Source organism: Stigmatopora nigra, chromosome 10 (genome assembly GCF_051989575.1).
Source record: "Stigmatopora nigra isolate UIUO_SnigA chromosome 10, RoL_Snig_1.1, whole genome shotgun sequence".
Lineage (NCBI taxonomy): Eukaryota > Metazoa > Chordata > Actinopteri > Syngnathiformes > Syngnathidae > Stigmatopora > Stigmatopora nigra.
Window position 1 is genome coordinate 5240468 of NC_135517.1, and position 18503 is coordinate 5258970.

Here is an 18503-nt window from a genome sequence, read left to right on the forward strand (position 1 = left end):
AGGGTGATGTTTCCTGCATCCACCATCTAAACCTTTCATAACTTTTGAATATATGTCCACTGTAGTAACAGTTTCATTTATTCAATGAACAAAACCTCATTCAAGCCTTAATAGAAAAACTTCATTAATAATGGGAGCACAAGAAAGGTTTGGGGTTTTATGCAAAACATTGATCGAAATACTATAGAAGATGAAAAATACTTGATTGAACAAATAAAATTAAATATGGATTTTTTTTGGGGAGGGGGGGTGTAGATACAGGCATCTAAGTTTTCATTCCACTGTGGATTTGCAGTTCAGAAGATGAATGATAAAATAGTGTTCATTACATTTTAATGACACACTTTTATTGTTGCAAATGTTTATTTAAGTGCAATTTTACTCCTCTCAGAGATTGACAACAATCTGCCATGCTTGTACTTTTTGTGACACCCAGACAATTCACGAGATTTGACAATGAAGTGGTCAAAATAACTCATGCAGTTTATATATGCACTTACAAAAATAGCCTCATCGCATCCCCCTTGGATTTAGTGTTGTAAAAATACACAACATGACAGGGATGGAACTGGAAGGGCAAATGCGTTGGCAATTTTGTCTGCCTCCTCGTATGTCAAGTTGGACAACATTTACAAGTGGAGTCACAGTTAGACGTTGTACAGCTCCTTGTGCAGAAGGGCTGTGTGGCTTCTCATTGTGACGAACTTTCTTCCTAGGCCAGATTCAGCACCAAGACAATGGCAGAAACGGCTCCAAGCGGCCCCTACAAAATGGGGAAGGGTCGAGCGATTGCGGTGTTGACATCGGGGGGTGATGCTCAGGGTAAGTGAAGCACATACAATATACTGGCAAAGTGCAGAAGATTGTTTATGGAAGTTGTGATGAACAGAGTTCAAGACAGACTACTAAATCCAAAGGGTAGATATTTATCTTACCAGATTATATGATTTTGAAATGCTTTTCTACTCTATTGTTCTTGTAGCTAGAAAAGGTATTTTATGAAGTGAAGCTCATTTTTCATCAGTTCACTTTGAGGCTATAATGTTTCCCATTGAGTTTTTGAAGCTTTAATGGACTCTCACAGGCTTTATCAACTGGAAATTGTCCACACGGACTCATTTTCTCACCCCACAATGTCTCAATACAAGCAAAGAACATATTTTGCTCATCTCTCCGTGACATAGCATATGCAGTATTTTTTGGGTGCTAATTATAGTATCATGACCTCTCTGTCATGTGTTATTAAAGCTCTGAAGTAAAATGAGTCTGCAACTCCACTCTTCTCTGTTCCTGAAATGTCAATCTATCCACATCTTGCCCTTTAAGTGACCCCTGAGAAAGTAGAGGGCAGCAATTTCTGTCTCTTAAACTTACAACATTATCTTTTTATTATTATTTTATTTGTATTCATTTATGTATCTTTATGGATGATCGGTGAGATCCTTAATCTCCATCATACTGCTTCTCCTTATTAGATGTAGCCCATCATATCTGGTTTAAGATGAAAGATGGGGTACGTCCTGAACTGCTTGCCAGTCAGACTTGAGTAATATTAATTGAAATTGTATCTATCTATAATGCACAAACCAAAAATATATATTTTACCAGCAATTTATTTCTTTTTTGTTGAATCAGTGTCACTGAAAATGACTACATACTGTGTTTACCAGGCATGAATGCAGCCGTGAGGGCCACAGTTCGGATGGGACTGCACACCGGAGCTAAAGTCTTTTTTGTCCATGAGGTAAAATCTATCTTACTGTCAATAACTGGTCGTGTTGCAATACAACATTGGAACCCAGACTTAAAGCCACCTAGCATCACATTAAGGGCAAAAAAGAGCACTTAATCTGTTATAAATGTACAAAAAAAAGCTAGGTAAGATGGAGAAAATGCTTTCGGTGTGGTTAGGATCTTTACCCAGAGATCTAAAGGAGACAATTTGCTATTTTTCTGTTCTTTTTACTTGTCGACAGGGTTACCAAGGCCTGGTAGATGGTGGAGACAACATCCGCCCCGCTACCTGGGAAAGTGTATCAATGATGTTGCAGCTGGTGAGGAAAACACCCTAAATCCATTTTTTTTATATATTCTACAATTATCAAAAGCACTATTTTTAACGATCAAACATTACGTCACACTCACTAACCTTTTGGTGAGTAATCCCAGAAAAGTTTTAGCCTCAACAGTGTAATTCTGTACGTCAACGAAATGGCCATTTAAATGTCAGGGTTCATTACGCAGTCAATCACTTTTGACGTTTTAAGATGAACCCTTTGCCTCTTTGCCTCTTGGTCCTGGTGTTAACTATGAGATTATCCACAGGGTGGAACTGTTATTGGGAGCGCCCGCTGTCAGGACTTCCGTACAAGGGAGGGTCGTACCAAAGCGGCCTATAATTTGGTCAAACTGGGCATCACCAATCTATGTGTCATTGGAGGTGATGGCAGTCTCACAGGTGCCAACCAGTTCAGAACTGAATGGAGCGGGCTACTGGCAGATTTAATCAAAGCCGGTGAGGTTTTTATGACGTCCAATGAGGCTCTCAATGCTTTTCCTGCTCATTGAACATTTCTGATACCTCCAACATTTTCACCTGTACTCAGGTAAGATTACGACAAATGAAGCAAAGGCATCTTCCCACCTCAACATTGTCGGCATGGTGGGCTCTATTGACAATGACTTCTGCGGAACTGATATGACCATTGGCACGGACTCGGCACTGCATCGCATCATGGAAATAGTGGATGCCATTGCTACTACAGCACAGAGGTTGACTTATTATATATATATTCCCAAACACAGATGCAATGAGAGACTAAGTCTAAAGCAATTGTGTCCTTTTGCAGTCACCAAAGGACATTCATCCTGGAGGTAATGGGCAGGCACTGTGGGTGAGTCCAGCCTATGTGTAAGCTGAGCAGCAATTGAATTTAAAGTCACAACTTGCTAATGTTTTTTGTACACACAGTTACCTGGCTTTAGTGACTGCTCTGTCATGTGCTGCTGACTGGGTGTTCATTCCAGAAATGCCCCCAGAAAAGGACTGGGAGGATCATCTGTGCAGACGACTGACTCAGGTAAACTTGATTTGGTCCTGCACAAATGAACAATCCTTAAAAATACTGTTTGACTGTTTTTTTTCTACTTCCCCCAGCAAAGACAGCTTGGTAACCGATTGCATATCATCATTGTAGCAGAAGGAGCAATAGATCTCAGTGGTCAACCCATCAGCTGCGACTATGTCAAACAGGTCAGTGGTATCAGTATTTGTTTAAGAAATAAAACCCTTTCTCATGTGTCCAACTCATTTGTTTTTAGTTGGTTACAAAAAGGCTTGGCTTTGATACCCGTACCACCGTCTTAGGCCATGTGCAGAGAGGCGGAACCCCCTCTGCCTTTGACAGAATCCTGGTACTTACCCATTATCTATAATAGAGTGTGCAAGACAACTAAATGTTTTTCATAAAGTGGCATCTGCGATTTTCCAGGCTAGCAGGATGGGTATGCAGGCAGTGATGGCCTTGTTAGAGGCCACACCCGAAACTCCTGCCAGTGTGGTGAGCTTGTCGGGAAACATGGCCGTCAGGCTGCCTCTGATGGAGTGTGTCCAAGTGGTAGGTCATCAAAATATTTACACAATGATCATTATCTGTGTTACAGTGGACACAATGAAATTAACGTATTGACTGCCATTGATGTCCAATCAGTTTGAATTGGGAGGGTCTGGCAATGATTATTCACAGAAATTTTTTTTGGATGTCACCACCATCAGTGGCAGTGAATCAGTTGTTAAAAACGAGACAAAGAGGAATCTCTCAGCATCATTCATGTGGCTATTTGAGATGCTTTTTGCTTTCTAACAGAGGTCTGAATGATGCGTGCTGAGACTAGCTGGTATTTATTAAGGTTGAAATGGTGTTCTTTTATGATAAGCCCCCTACTGTGTGGTTACCAAACATTCTTGTATCTATGGCCGAACTGTTAAAGGTCAGTTTCATTAAAACACAAAATAATCCCTATAACACTTTTGGGGACAACTGGTATGTTCCAGTGGAATTAAGCTTTAACCGTATAACTAAAATTCCCATAATTATGTTTGGCGCAAACACAACACTGCTCATCAGCAAGCAAACATTTTTTTTAAAGATAATTTAACATGATTTTGAATGTGACTGGTCAATTTGTTTCAATAACCTGATATTTAAACATAATCCATTTCACATTCATAGACTAAAGACGTCACCCAAGCAATGGATGAAAAAAGGTTTGAAGATGCAGTGAAGCTCAGAGGAAAGTATGTGATCCACTTTTAAGATCTGCATTTGAAAATTGTTCATTATATTATTGCATTCTGAATGTCGGTATATCTTTGGATATTTCTGAGAATAGGAGCTTTGAAAATAACTGGAACGCCTATAAAATGCTGTCTCACATTCATCCTCCTGATACAAAGGCAAGAAGAGATTTATCACAATTTTATACCACCCACTTTATTGTCATATCTAACAAATATTTATTTGACTTTCAACATATCAGAGCAATATCAACATTGCAGTATTAAATGTGGGAGCACCCTGTGCCGGAATGAATGCTGCAGTTCGTTCAGTTGTCAGAACCGGCCTCCTCCAAGGTCACCAGATGCTAGCTGTGCATGATGGATTTGATGGTTTAGCCAATGGACTGGTAGGTTTTTGGAACAAAAAAAACTGAAGTTTCCTACTTGCATTGCATATACAGTGTAGATTTGAGATGGACTATAAGCAAATGTGCTCTCCTTGCACAGATTGAGCCTATTGGCTGGACTGGAGTGGCTGGATGGATTGGAAAAGGAGGCTCTCTGCTTGGTACCAAGAGGTAAAACAACAAGAATGAATCATTCTAAAATGGACATTTTGAGCAAAATCTGTGCTTCTGTCCTTTGTCTCTGTAAAGAACCCTTCCGGGTAAATTCTTGGAGCAAATAAGTGCCAACATCTCGAAGTTCAACATTCATGGTATTATCCTTATCGGAGGCTTTGAGGTGGGTTGTAGAATAGTTTTTTTATAGCGATAATGCCAGGATTCTGTAATAGTGAATGCCGTCTTTATTTTTTTCCACATAGGCATTTGTTGGGGCTCTGGAGATGGTGGAGGCGAGACAAAAATATGAAGAATTCTGCATCCCTTTGATTGTCATTCCTGCAACTGTCTCCAACAATGTTCCTGGTTCTGCCTTTAGTGTTGGCTCTGATACTGCTCTTAACACAATAACCTCGGTATAGACAAAACCAAAAATGAGCAAACATTCATTCAGTCATTGTCATAATGCCTTTGTTCTCCCCTATTCATACTTTTTAGTCGTGTGACCTGATTAAGCAATCAGCAGCCGGCACCAAGCGAAGAGTGTTCATTGTTGAGACCATGGGAGGATACTGCGGATACCTGGCAACCATGGCCGGCTTAGCAGCTGGAGCTGATAATGCTTACATCTTTGAGGAGCCCTTCAGCATTAAGGATCTTAAGGTCATACTGAATTAAGCTGGAAAAAAAAAACGTCCATGTTAAACTGAAGGTTCATAAAGATTACCCCTTCAAATCGGGGAAAAAAATACAATTGATCTAGTTGCTTCTATTTAAATTTTGCTAATTACGATGATTTTTCAGTTTTTTAACAAGATTTGATAACATACTTAGCAAAAGGAAAGTCATGCTTCCTCTACCACTCTTGTTATATTTCTCGTTTCAAGTATGGGTGACATTATTGCCTCTATAGGTCATTTTGGTGCCAGGTTAATTAAAATATTGAACTATAAATTCACATGTCATGACCAACATGAAAGTGTCTCATTAGTCCGGTGAAATACAGTGTATATGTAAGTCTGTCCTCTGCCCAACGTTATTATAAATGACCTTTTTTTTCTCCCTCAACTTCTCCCTTCTAGATGAATGTGGAGCATCTGACAGAGAAGATGAAGACAACGGTGAAGAGAGGTCTTATTCTTAGGTTTGTATGCAGTACTGTTACAAAAAAAAAATGCTTTACAGACATTCTCTAGGGATTCATTGCCATTCTTTGTTCCACAGAAATGAGAAATGCAATGAAAACTACACGACAGATGTTCTTTTCAATCTGTACTCTGAAGAGGGAAAAGGCATCTTTGACTGTAGGAAGAATGTACTCGGACATATGCAGCAAGTATGGCATTTGCATTAGATATACAACCATTAGGCATGAATTTTCATTTAGTTAAATGAATACAGAAAAAAAGTACTTTGTCTTTAGGGTGGAACCCCCAGCCCCTTCGATAGGAATTTCGCAACTAAGATGGGAATCAAGTCTATCTTATGGTTGACCGACAAATTGAAGGAATGCTACCGACATGGTGAGAACTAAAACATAAAAATACAAAAAAAGGGTAGATGTTTGATGTCGTTCAAATGTCCTAATACAGTTTTCAATGTTTTTTTTTTTTATCCCCAGGTCGTATCTTTGCTAATTCTCATGATTCCGCATGTGTACTCGGCATGAAGAAGAGGTCTTTAATTTTCCAGCCTTTAACAGAGCTTAAGGAACAAGCTGACTTTGAGTAAGACATTTTGTGTCTCAATCAAAATAATATTATAGTCGGATTATCATGCCAATAGTTCATGTCATATAGGCATGGTAATGTGTGTCCTCCATTATGTTGTGTGCCTGAAAGTGTTGTAATACATTGCATTTAAGACAATTATATAGTGTCTAAATTCCAATATACCCTTTTGTTTCTGTTAGGCACCGTATACCAAAAGAACAATGGTGGATAAGGTTGAGACCTGTCTTAAAAATCCTGGCCAAATATGAAGCTCACCTGGACACATCCAACATGGCTGAAATGGAGCATGTCATCAAGAAAAGAGGACAAGTTCCTCCATAATTTTTGCATGTTGTCATGCTTGCCATCAGCACTCAACATGATATCTGTGTTGGATGTAGCAAACAAAAAGTGAAGTTATCCACAAGTTTGATGCAATGGAAATAAAGAGAATATTATCAAAGAGACAGTACTGCCATCTACTGGGAAAGTTTACCCTTGTAGTATTTTGTCGTTCTGTGACGTGACCCTAACAGCCACGCCCAGTGGAACTCGGGGGTGTCTCCCACTAAGTATACACACAGAATGGTAATGATAACTACACTTACCCATAATACTAGGCGTTTCCGTGTTGTGGGGCAGTACCACTATCTGATTGGTTAGCGAGGCTTTCAAATGTCCTAAGCGGTAGCACGCCTTCCGAATTATAGTTTTATACAATTGGCAGTCTTACAGTCATAGATCCGCTGCTCATTGCCTATTTTTTTGTGACTTTATGAGGAAAGATGTCTTTTTGCCGTATGTGAATACTAATACCACCGCGAAGTACTTCAAATCAAAGTAAGTCGTCTTTGATATTCTTCCCAACGTTTCATGTCAGATATGTTTCGTCATGTCAATCTTCAGCCTGCTCGTTAGTCAAAGTGGGTTAATTCAAAATTTACCGTAATAGAACCAACCCTTGGCAAAAAAATTGGAATCGCCAGTCCCGGTGGGTTTGTTCTTAGTTTTTTTTATATTGTGTATAAATGAAGCCAATGACACGAAACAGTACGTACTTCGTATTTCCAATGGTACATTTTGAATTTAAGAAACATTAGATCTAGCCAAAGAAGAAATTGTTGTCAATAAAGCTTCCCTTTCAGACCACACACGGGGGGAGAAGTGTGTGTGTAAACACTCAATGTTCAAATCTGATGCAGATGTTAGTTTTGGGAATTGAATTTTACAGAGTAATTCCAATGTCCCCTCAGAATTGAATGACTATTTTTCTGTAAGGGTGTCCCTTTTGAAAACACCAACCAACTGACTCCTACCATTTTTTTGTGTTTCCCAAAGCATGAAAATTTCCATATAAAATCATGTCTATATCAAATGACAGTGTGAATCCTATAGGGCTTGTGCTTCTGTAAATATTGCCAGGGTTCTTCAAATATTGCAAGTGTTGTCTTTCCCTGCAGCCCTCTACCGACGTCATGAACATTTTGAATGTGGACGAGTACATCAAACGGACAGCTTCAGTTGATCAAGTGTTGCTGTTATATCAAGAACTCAAGGTTTGGTTTTCAAAACTTAAAAAAAAAATCTTTTTTTTAAAAAATAGACCTACAGCTGTGTATTCTTATCAGAAGACTTCATTAAATCGTTACATCTTTCAGTAAAATCATCAACAACCCCCAAAAATCACAATTCTTTGTTTTGTGTTTTATAGCACCTGGACAAGAGGGTACCCTGTAAACATGGTCGCATACTGTGTGACAGGGTCATTAGAGCCTGCCACCATCAACTTGGATTTGTATCGCTGGATTTTGATCATATCCAACAATTAGTAGAGCTTGTAGAGCTGGCTATTCATCACTATGACGGATATGCCGTTAGCAAAAGCACTCCGCTATACATGGAAAAGATTATTTTCCATATAGTCAGTAGGCTTAGCTCTCTGCAGGTCCACAGGCTCTCCTGCCGTGTCGCTGCATTGCTTCATACCAGGCTGGCATCAATACCACAGGTTTGTTGTGTGACTTTTCCCCCATCTCCATTTTCCATCCCATTTTGCCATAACACATTCTTCCGCCTTGTCTTTAGGATGGACAAGATTACTCTCTTGTGCGGAACTGTTTCCACGTCTTATGGAACGGACTGGCTAGAAGCGTGGACCAAAATATCTTCAATCCAAAAGATAAACTACGTTGCCAGTTTCAAGCCCTTAAATTCCATCTGTTGTTGGACAAAGAAACTGCTATTCTTTCCCTTTCCAAAGCTCATGTCTACTTACAGGTTGCGATGAATGAGTTTGTAAAAACCTGGGAAGTGAAGAGTGAGGAAAATGCATCATTTCTTCTCAGTGAAATCCATAATCTTTTCTCCGGATTTGGAGATGGTAGTCAAGGATGCAAGGGTGATGGATTGATGCAGTTTATGGACAAATTTAGCATGTACACACTCATTGAAATGGCGCTGGTTATCGTCAAGATGCTGTGTAAAGCTGGACAACATAGTCTGGCATCAATCATTCTCAGTGATATTGTGGACAAGGTGAAGAACAATGCCGGCTCTCAGACTGCGGCTCTGGAGCTTGGAAAATGTGCCATTGAAATCCACTCTGTGGCAAAACCTGATGAGCAGAGTGATAAGCCTCTGATGCAATGTGCCAGGGTTTTGTGCTCTCTTCCCCTTGAGTTGAGCGAACGTGAAGCTTACTCTGTCTTGGAAGGATGCGAACTGGTTTCCTGGGTGGTGGAAAATTGCCATAAGAAGGGATTTAAGGGCCCTGTGCTTCTTGCCTGGTTTGCTTTTGTTAAGGAGCATCAAGAACGGATCATAAGGATCCTGAAGGTTTGTGCTCAAGTATTTGTTTATTCTTTTGAGCTATTTAATTTACAATATTTTGTCACATGCAACTATTTTCAGGCCAATCTTATTTGTCTGATTCTATTTTCAGAGCTCGATGTTAAAAAGTGAGTTCAGCAGACTACAAAAGACACTTTGTGTCAGTTATTTCCAAAGCTTTGGATTTGCTTATAAAAGCATGGTCGAATCACAGGTGCAGATTTATTTTCTACATGAATGATTGTTGAATTTGATTCACACAATGTTCCCAAAACTCAAGTGTCTGTACTTTTTTTTTGTCTGTTAGTTGGAGGAAAAGGACACTCTGACTAGAGTGCTGTTGTACTGCAAGGCAGCAACTCGCGAGATGCTGACTGAAGTGCATAACCTCTCCGATGAAAATCTCCTCAAAGCAGGTGGGTGTAAACCTTAAAATAAAATATTCCCTTAATTTTGAAAAGTACATTATATTCACACCGTCCTACATAAATTTTGTGCTGTTTTCCCTCAATATATAGTGGTTTCCGTGAACAACTTGACTTGTGTCTTATACAACTGCCGTCTGTATGACGAGGCCCTCATACTTCTTGAGATCTTGTGTCAGGATCTTAGCAAGAATCGCAATGCTACACTCTCTATTGAAAAGGTAAGCTGATAGACAGTCATTGTCTGTATGCATACCCTAAAAGTCAAAAGATCCAGGGCTAGCCTTAAACTGTTCTTCTGTAACCTCCTCAAGCATTGAGTTTTTGTTGAAAACTGCAAATGAATGCTATCATCACATTCTCTCTCTCCTTTTTATAAAAATGAATACATTAGTATGTTACCTATTTTTTTTTTTTTTTTTTATATTTTTCAGTTCAACTCACCCTTCATGCTCGCCGTGCAGGCGTCCCGGAAGGCGGGATGCCTGGAACGAGCACTTGACTGGGTCATCGTATGGTTGAAGGCGCTAGGCGATGACATAACTTCACATATGTCATTGCCAATCTCTCTGTGGGTTAAAATCAAGATTGACGCTTCACGGAACTCTGAAACGGACATCTCTTTAAGGTCAACATCAATTTTATAGAGTTGTATGCGATATTAGGCCATTTTCATTCATGTTATTTAACTGTGTTGATTTGTGCTCTCATAGGACTCTACGTGATGGTTTTGCTCCCGGCATCCAGGATGAAAAACTAATGCTTTGCCTTTTGGAAGAAGAGCTGCGTGCCTATAAAGAGGAGGCTGGCGACATGTCCAAAGAACGCTACAATACTCTTTGCGATCTGCTTGACATCTGTCATGAGGAGAGCTCACACATGCATCTCCGTGCTGTCTACCTCTGTGAAATGGCCCAGGTTGTTTGTTTTCAGGATTTCAGTGAACAGACTGATTGGTAGGAGCTTCTTCTAGTCTCTTTCAAATACAGTTAAAGAGCTGACTTCATCTTATGGCTGCTAAAGACCAAAATGTGTTGCGTATGATTGATTTCTCTGTCACTTTACAGCTCTGCTGTAGATTTTGCCTATGAAGCTTTGCGGCTCCTGGAAGAGGAACCAGAAACTCCTGAAAACACTAACAAACTAAAGGACAACAAGGCGCATGCTTTGCTTTGGGTTTTTGTCTGTACTCTTGAGAAGAATCTTAAGGAGGTGAGCAAGGGTGGACACCATGGACTTGGTCACTAAAATTGTTTTGTTCGAATTTGTCTTTGCAAACACATACCGTATTTTCAGGACTATAAGGCGCACTTAAAAAGTCTTATGGTGGTGAAAATATGGTAATTCTTGTAAACTGTTCTTTCCAAAGCAGTATTGTTTGAAATATATAGGTGATTACGTTTTCTGTCTTGATAGGCAATTGAACGGGACGTAAGGTTTCAGGAGATGCGCAAGCAGACCGCAGGTGTAGAAAATCCTGTAGGGACCAATGATTTTGATTGCCAAGACAAGCAGAATGATGATGACAACATCTTAGTACATAATGGACTGCAATTCAGCTTGGCTGCACACAACAGTATGCACACTTTAAATTTCCATTTAAATTTGCAACATGTATTTACAGTTCCCCGTTTGTGATGTTTTATTTTTGGTGGGACAATTTTTTTGAAATTTTTTTTTCTGTAGAATTCTGTGAACCTTTGGAAAGAGCACTTACTGAGTGGGCTGCGCTTCTTCATACTCCACTCTTCCCCAGCGTGAGAAATCCAAAATGGACTTACAACTCTATTGTGATCACTGCATCACTTTTTCATCTAATGGGAAAGGTAACCAAGTGTGTTTCTCTTGCAGTTCCCTGGATTGTACAAAGCAAAAAACAAATGGTTCCTCTTCTTTTGTTCACGTATTCTTTAGCCCTTCTCTCTGTTATTGTATTTCTTTGATGTAGCCATTAAAAGCTCTGGAAGCATATCAACTTGCTGCTGATTTATCCCGCCAACTTTCTGACACGGAGGGATGTGTGTATTCCCTCTGTCAGTCAGCCAGCCTCTTTTTGGAAATGGGCTCTTCTGAACTTGCTCTGGTAATGCAACTTTTTGTCACAATACCCCCCACATACTCAACCTATGTCTTTGACCCATTTTTTTTTAAGTTGATCAGAAATGACTTTTCAATTGATGTTTTTTAGGCTCAGACTGAAAAAGCAGAAAAGATGGTCACCAGTGATGAAAACATGGAAGGTCCTTCTCCCCTCTCCCTATTCATCATTTTAGTCAAATCTCAATGCTGTTACAGGACTGGTCTAGTAAGTAACTGTTGCTTAGATGTAGGTCTCACATACTCAAAGCTATAACTTTTGTATAAATACAAATTTGACTTTGACACTTCCACAGGTGGATCGTGGGGTTTCTTACCTCTGCGATGTGCTTAAAGAGGCTACGGAACAGAAATGTACAAAGAGCTGGTATATGTTGCGAGCTCAAGCACTTCAGACTTGCAGCTCCTACCTCAGTTTGGACACAACTTCCCTGTCACAAACCCAGCGGAGCCGTATTCTACAGCATGGTAGGCTGTGTTGCGATGGTGTTGATAATTGTGTATTATATTTGTTTCCTCTGGAAATATTCTTGCATTTTGTATTTCATTGGCATTGTAGCTATTGCTATAATTAAATCTAAAACACCTACAGTACTAGCAGTCCACTTTTCATTATCATGTTATAAAATAGCTATTAAACTTGTTTGAGTTTTCTTTTGCAGGTTTTAAAAGCCCGGATACTCCCTTGGCTCTAAGTCAGAAGCTTCTTGTGTCCATGCTGGCCTCTTTTGTGGGTTATGGCTTTTATGGAACTCATGCAAATGGCTCAGATGTACGCTTTTTTGACACAGGTATGCTATGTTACTGAGGAAAAACATAACACTTGGAATTCATTTCGACCATTTGTTGTAATGTGACCCTTGTCATCATCTGCGCAGCAAATAATCTCGTGTTCAAATGGCGGATCCTGTCAGAATTATTGAACTGCTCAATGAAAGTGATCATGCTGAGAACTACTTGTGGTGCCATCAATGATGCTAGACTGCAGTGTCGGCAAGCCCTGAGGCTAGCCATCAAGTTGCAAGCGCTGAGCCAGTAAGTGGCTTTTATTGCAGCAATTCCTATGTAGTGACACATTCATTGTCTTCCAATCTCCTGAACCAAAGGAATTTAACCAATGTTGCTAATTTTAATCAGGATTATTAGGCACTCATTTGAATGGCATTAACCTTGTGCATTTTATTCTGATTGTCATAGATTTGCCGAGCTATTGGTGGTGAAAGCGGAGTTGGAGCTAATGCTTGGAGAGGTTGCAGAAAGTGGATTTGATTTAGACAAAGTCAAGACCCTTCTGGAATTTTACTCAGGTTTGCACAGACTTGATTACTTTGGGTTACTAGACTTGGCCATTTTAATGTGTAATTTCGAGTCTCAAATCAGGATTTTTTTTGTTTTTTTTGTTGGTCTGTTCAGATTTCTCAGAACTGCGCTGCAAATCCCAAGTTAAACTCAAACCAAGGAAAGGTTGTCCTTTACAGAAATCTCATTCCGTATTACCTGTAAATGAGGATGATCCGGAGGAGATCCTAAGTACAAGGTGGACTGTCAAGGAAGCAATTGTGAATGACGAATCGAGCTCTCCACCTCTCAAGGCCAAACCTAATAGTTGGCTCTCATGTCTCTCTCACAAACCATCCTGCTTGTGCCTTTGCTGCTCGGAGCCCTTCCTGGCCCGTGTCACTGCCCGCTGGGCTGCAGCACAGGCTTTGGTTCTGCAGTCAGATCCTTCTCAAGCCAAAGCCAGTTTTAAACTTCAATCGGCAACATTAGCCCGTTGTAAAATGATCACAGCCAAAGTCAAGGCAAAATTGGCCAAATTCATACCACTGTGTCAAGTGGCAAAACAGTCCCCGAAACCATCTCTGATGCATAATGTCATCGCTTGTGTGTACCTTCACATGGCCTCTTCTAGCCTTGAACCCGGCTTCGGTAAGGCCTGCAACATATCAAAAATCATTGAAGCTGGTTTAGCTTTTGTCGATTCTATGCACTGTCCAGAACTTAAAGCTGTGAAAGCAAATCTCATGGCAATCAAAGCCCTTGTGTCAATGATTAGCTTGTCTACAAAAAAGAACTGCAAGCTAGAGGAGCTTTTCTCAAATGTGTGGACTTGGAATGCACCAAAAGATTTGAGTGTTCTGAAAACAAAACAATCCTTACTTACGGAGCCTAAAAGTGTTCCAATGTCTGAGAAGAAGAAACCAAAAGAGACAAAGATCAAGGTCCCAAGCTCCACAACCAAAGGAAAGAGTCTGACTCCAATTTTGTTTCCCCAGACTCCTGTCAATAAACCCAAGTCTTTTGCAAGGGAACTTAACATTTTTGACTTTGAAACAGAGGTCTCCACAACTTTCCATACGCCTGCTCCAAAAGCAAAGTCCGCAGTTAAGATGCCAAAGTCAGCAAAAACTGCTTCCAAGACACGGTTTCAGGTGTACAATGAATTCCAACCCGCTCAAGCCAAAGTTAAGCCTTTACCTGCTGCTCCAAGGCGCACGAAAAAATCTCGTTTCAAGGTAACGTAGTGATGAAATTTATTATTGGTTGTATTTATGTATGTATTATACTTTGAACTTTTTATTGCAGGTCGATTTTAGTGACGAGAGTGATCCAGAATACAATCCTCAGGTAGAATGTAAAGAAAACCTTTCCAAAAAGAAGACCACTTGTAGACCGGCTACTCGCAAAGCTAAAGTTTCATCAGATACTCCTTGTGAGAAGATCCTTCCCAAAAGGCAAGCTCGGCATAAGAGCACCGCGCTAATACAAGAAACCTCGTCAGAAGATGAAGTGTGTCGAGGTCCATCGACAAGACTTAGAAGAGCCAGAAAGGTTTCCGGCAAAGAGTTGGACTTTGACGATGAGCTAGATAAAATGAGGTCAATTGATGAGGAAACTAATGACGTTCTAAACTTGAGCTTTGAGTATTTGAGGACATCGGATTCAGAGACAAAAGACAGTGCCACTTCAGGTAAAGTTAATGTGTAACCTACTCGATATTTCGATTAAAATGAACACAGTAGTATGATACCTTTCATCAGTCTGATGATTGGTGGTTGTAAATGGTAAAAGATGATTACTGTAGCTTAACATCAAAGATTAACATAATCATGCATTAGCCGTAACTCTTGCTCTTTCCATCTTTCAACAGATTTTGTTGAAGTGCTGAGGAGGGATTTGACTTGTGAGTTTAAGAGGAATGACTTTGACAAGAGTAGACATCAAGCAAAAGATATTCAACCCGATATCCTTTATTCAAACACGGAGCCAGGTGAGGCTAGACCTTTTATGTTATCTTCTCTAAAACCATGTATGCCTAATGTATTTGGATTACCCAGCATTTCAGTATAGTTCTGACTATTTTAGTATTTAAGAGTGGTACCTTTTTATAATGCTTGTATGTAAATATTTACATTTTTTTTAACATAGCAGCTATCCTGGCCGATTTTGATAGCTACCAAGTTTCAAGACGATCAGTTCACAAATTATACAGGAGTAGGCCTTTGGTTATGTGTTTTGTTCCTGTTCATATGGGGTTGATTTTCTTGTGTTTTTGTTGTAGACATTCTTTCATTGGAGGATATTCAGGGATTACTTCGCTCAGCTTGGCTAACGTTACAGCACTTCCCCTCACCCACCATTTTTCCAACACTTTGTTCCTTTTTGGCATTATCTATGGGACAACAGCATCCCACAACTACAGCAATGCTCCATTCACAATCTTTGGGCATAACAAGCCGGCATCTCACCATCAGACACTTAGATAATTGTCTCAGGTAAGTGTGTCGTGACATAATGAAGGAATGTCCTTGATGTAGTTGAGCTGTGTTTTAAAATTTTCACATGTTGGTCATCATTTATAGGAAGCAGAGAAAAACGACCACTGGGCTCACAGATCAAATGGAAAATTTGAAACTAGACGACCACAGTATGGATCAGAGATTATCTCAGTTGGAGAACATATTTTCTTTTTCCACTGCTGATTGTTCAGCCTTTCCTCAAAACCAATGCAGAGAGTTTACTCAACAAATTCAGCATCTTCCTTCAGGTAAACTGGTTCGTATTTTTGAAAGACTGCAAGAGCCTAAGGCCTCATGTTTCTTTCTCTCTGCCACAGGTGTGACTGTATGTGTGATGTCTGTGCTTGGAGTAAGGGTTGGACATGTGGGTGGAAGTATCCTTCTTACACGTCTTGAAAAGGGGTCAGCTCCTGTGACCGTACATATTCCCACCCCTGCTAAGCCGGTAAGGATGATTCGATGGCATTTTTTGCAGAAATTGGGTTTCTATTGTAGCCGTTTCACTGTTTGTTTTAATATAGTTTAATTTAAAGCATATATTGAAGCTTTGGTCAATAATTTTCTTATTTTGTAAAGCGCTCTATAAGAGGGCTGGTCCAAGAGATGGATGCTATTTTGGTGGATCAGAAGGCTTTGCACAATGTGAAAACTGAGAAAACTTTGTGGTGGGATGGCTGCAGATCACTTGACGTAAGAGTTGAGGTATGGACCAAGTTCACTTCTAATCGCTTAATACTTCATTCAAATAAAAATGTTGACCATGAAACATTTGCCATCCAAAGTGATGGAGCAAATGACTTTTTGTTATTATTTCAAGGCCATTGGCCTATGCTAAATATTGCTAAATTTGAGTTGTGTTGTATCATTTCTTTGTAGCAAGTGTTGAAAGAGATGGAGGAATTGTTGGGATGCTGGAAGAGCTTTTTTCTGCCTCTTTCAATGGATAGCAAGCTCTCATCTCTGGTCAAGCACTTATCCAAGATTTTGTGTGCCAAGGGAGTGACAGCCAGTGAAGAGATGTTAAAGGTTTGATTCTCATTTATTTATCTATTTATTTTTTGTCTACTTCCTTCCATTCAAATATGTTGTTTGACTTTTTGTCTAGATTGTCCTTTCAGCAAGCTCTTTACTCTCTCAAAAAGACTTGCGAAGTTTTGCTCTGGGAGTTTTCCCCGAATGGGATGAAGATTGTGAGAAGCTTCTCCGATCGGCTGTTTGCCACATTCCAGACACAGAGGAGTCTTGTGGTCACACGGTCCTTATTCTGGACAGGGTACTGCAGTCTCATTTTGTTATTTGTTACACCCAACATTAAGTTATGTAGTTTTTTGTTGTTTCGATCTTCATTAATCCCAAAGTTCTATTTCTTGCACAGCACCTTCAGAAGTTACCTTGGGAGAGCATCGCTTCCTTAAAGTTCCGCTCGGTCAGTCGGATGCCATCTTGGCAGTCATTGATAAGCCTGAGTCTCCAGAAAGAGGTATGTTCTCTCATTATTCGTACCTATATGTAATGAAACTCAGTCATCAGGGCATTGTCCTCTTTCAGAATGACCCTCAGTCCATCCTGAAGAAAGGTGTGGACAGGGAGAATTCCTTTTATCTCCTGGACCCTGATGCCAATTTAGAACGCACCCAGACTCAATTTAAAGAATGGTTTACTAGGTGAGACACAATGCTTACGTTAGGGTTTTCCACAGAAAATTTGCAAAACATCATAGTAAGGAAGCCTAAACAAATATACAATTAATACTATAGTTATTGTGTCCTTTTTAAATTAACTTAAAGGGCAAACAATGCCAATCCTCTGTGACCTCAGGACTGATGGATACTGTAGTTACATAAATTGACAGTTTTGCTTTTCTGTTTCTTTACCCACATTGCTACTGTATCTTAAGTACGCTGAATTGGGATGGTGTGTGTGGACATGCGCCGAAATCGGGACAGCTGGAAGTGGCTGTTGCAGCCAAGGATCTGTACATGTAAGTTTGGGAGAGCCTTGTTGGTACTTGGTTTCTGGGCGTTCTTTTTTTTAATGCTGTTAACCTTGTTTTTGCCCCTCGTCCTGTACGCCATCCCTTTTGAACACTTTAACAGTTACCTGGGACACGGTGCTGGCGGACGATTCCTTGATCACCAGGCAGTCCTGAATCGCCCAATGAAAGCCGCTTCTTTGTTGATCGGCTGCAGCAGTGCCGCTTTAGCTGTGCGGGGGAATCAGGAAGGTCAAGGCATCATCCTCTATTACCTCATGGCAGGCTGGTAAGAAAATGTTTGAAAAATAATAATAAAAGAGAAATTTTGACTATTATATTAGATTGATAATGTTGCATATTCCTTCCCCTCACTCAGCCCCTTTGTTTTGGGAAACCTGTGGGATGTAACGGATCAAGAAATTAATCGTTTCACTAAAACTTTGTTGGACTCCTGGTTATCATCCAAATCTGGGAGTGCTCTGCTGGATTTTATGGGGCCTTCACGGCAAGCCCCTCGCCTGAAACACCTCATAGGAGCTGCACCTATAGTCTATGGTTTACCAATTCAGCTGCAGTAGTGGAAGCCAGCAGTATATTCATTTTCATTCACATTCAAGGTTAAAAATTTAACAATTTGAGTTTTGATATATAATATTTGTACTTGGTGAGAACTTTTATTTTTTTTAATGACTGATTTTAGTGGATCTTGAATGTTTTATGTAGGTTTGTTTGTCTGAGAGTTATGGAGAACTGCATGTTTATTTCTTAATAAAATGAACTATAGTTCAATTAATTGATGTCTTTTAGTTAATCACTTCATTTT

At 39.9% G+C, this 18503-nt stretch overlaps 2 protein-coding genes and 1 long non-coding RNA gene across 5 annotated transcripts; 2 read left to right on the forward strand and 1 right to left on the reverse strand.

The window, feature by feature from the left end:
• The first annotated feature begins 590 nt into the window (after positions 1-590).
• pfkmb (phosphofructokinase, muscle b) lies at positions 591-6998 on the forward strand. The gene is made up of 22 exons (XM_077725504.1): positions 591-822; positions 1671-1744; positions 1977-2054; positions 2326-2515; positions 2607-2772; positions 2850-2894; positions 2972-3080; positions 3158-3253; positions 3322-3414; positions 3492-3617; positions 4233-4297; positions 4393-4456; positions 4540-4686; positions 4787-4857; positions 4936-5023; positions 5106-5258; positions 5341-5505; positions 5925-5986; positions 6067-6178; positions 6266-6365; positions 6464-6569; positions 6755-6998. The coding sequence occupies exons 1-22, from the start codon at positions 738-740 to the stop codon at positions 6894-6896; spliced, it is 2337 nt and encodes a 778-aa protein (XP_077581630.1). The 5' UTR covers positions 591-737; the 3' UTR covers positions 6897-6998.
• Positions 4566-7296, reverse strand: LOC144202643 (uncharacterized). The gene is made up of 3 exons (XR_013327528.1): positions 7163-7296; positions 6831-6940; positions 4566-5521 (listed from the first exon to the last, which is right to left on the reverse strand). It is a non-coding gene; the product is annotated as an uncharacterized LOC144202643 (long non-coding RNA).
• espl1 (extra spindle pole bodies like 1, separase) lies at positions 7204-18473 on the forward strand. Of its 3 annotated transcripts, none has more exons than XM_077725501.1 (32): positions 7204-7394; positions 8015-8110; positions 8266-8562; positions 8640-9389; positions 9496-9597; positions 9691-9799; positions 9902-10029; positions 10243-10436; positions 10522-10764; positions 10876-11020; positions 11225-11384; positions 11495-11634; positions 11757-11891; positions 11997-12113; positions 12202-12373; positions 12568-12696; positions 12784-12940; positions 13103-13212; positions 13319-14421; positions 14492-14876; positions 15057-15176; positions 15468-15681; positions 15769-15953; positions 16023-16150; positions 16282-16407; positions 16582-16731; positions 16811-16978; positions 17081-17185; positions 17254-17369; positions 17603-17686; positions 17802-17966; positions 18057-18473. In XM_077725501.1, exons 2-32 carry the CDS (start codon positions 8030-8032, stop codon positions 18256-18258), a joined length of 6420 nt encoding a protein of 2139 aa, XP_077581627.1. In that variant the 5' UTR covers positions 7204-7394; positions 8015-8029; the 3' UTR covers positions 18259-18473. The 3 variants fall into 3 exon arrangements, with proteins under 3 accessions (XP_077581627.1, XP_077581629.1, XP_077581628.1); XM_077725502.1 differs by lacking the exon at positions 7204-7394 and adding an exon at positions 7510-7604; XM_077725503.1 differs by lacking the exon at positions 8015-8110.
• Positions 18474-18503: the final 30 nt, after the last annotated feature.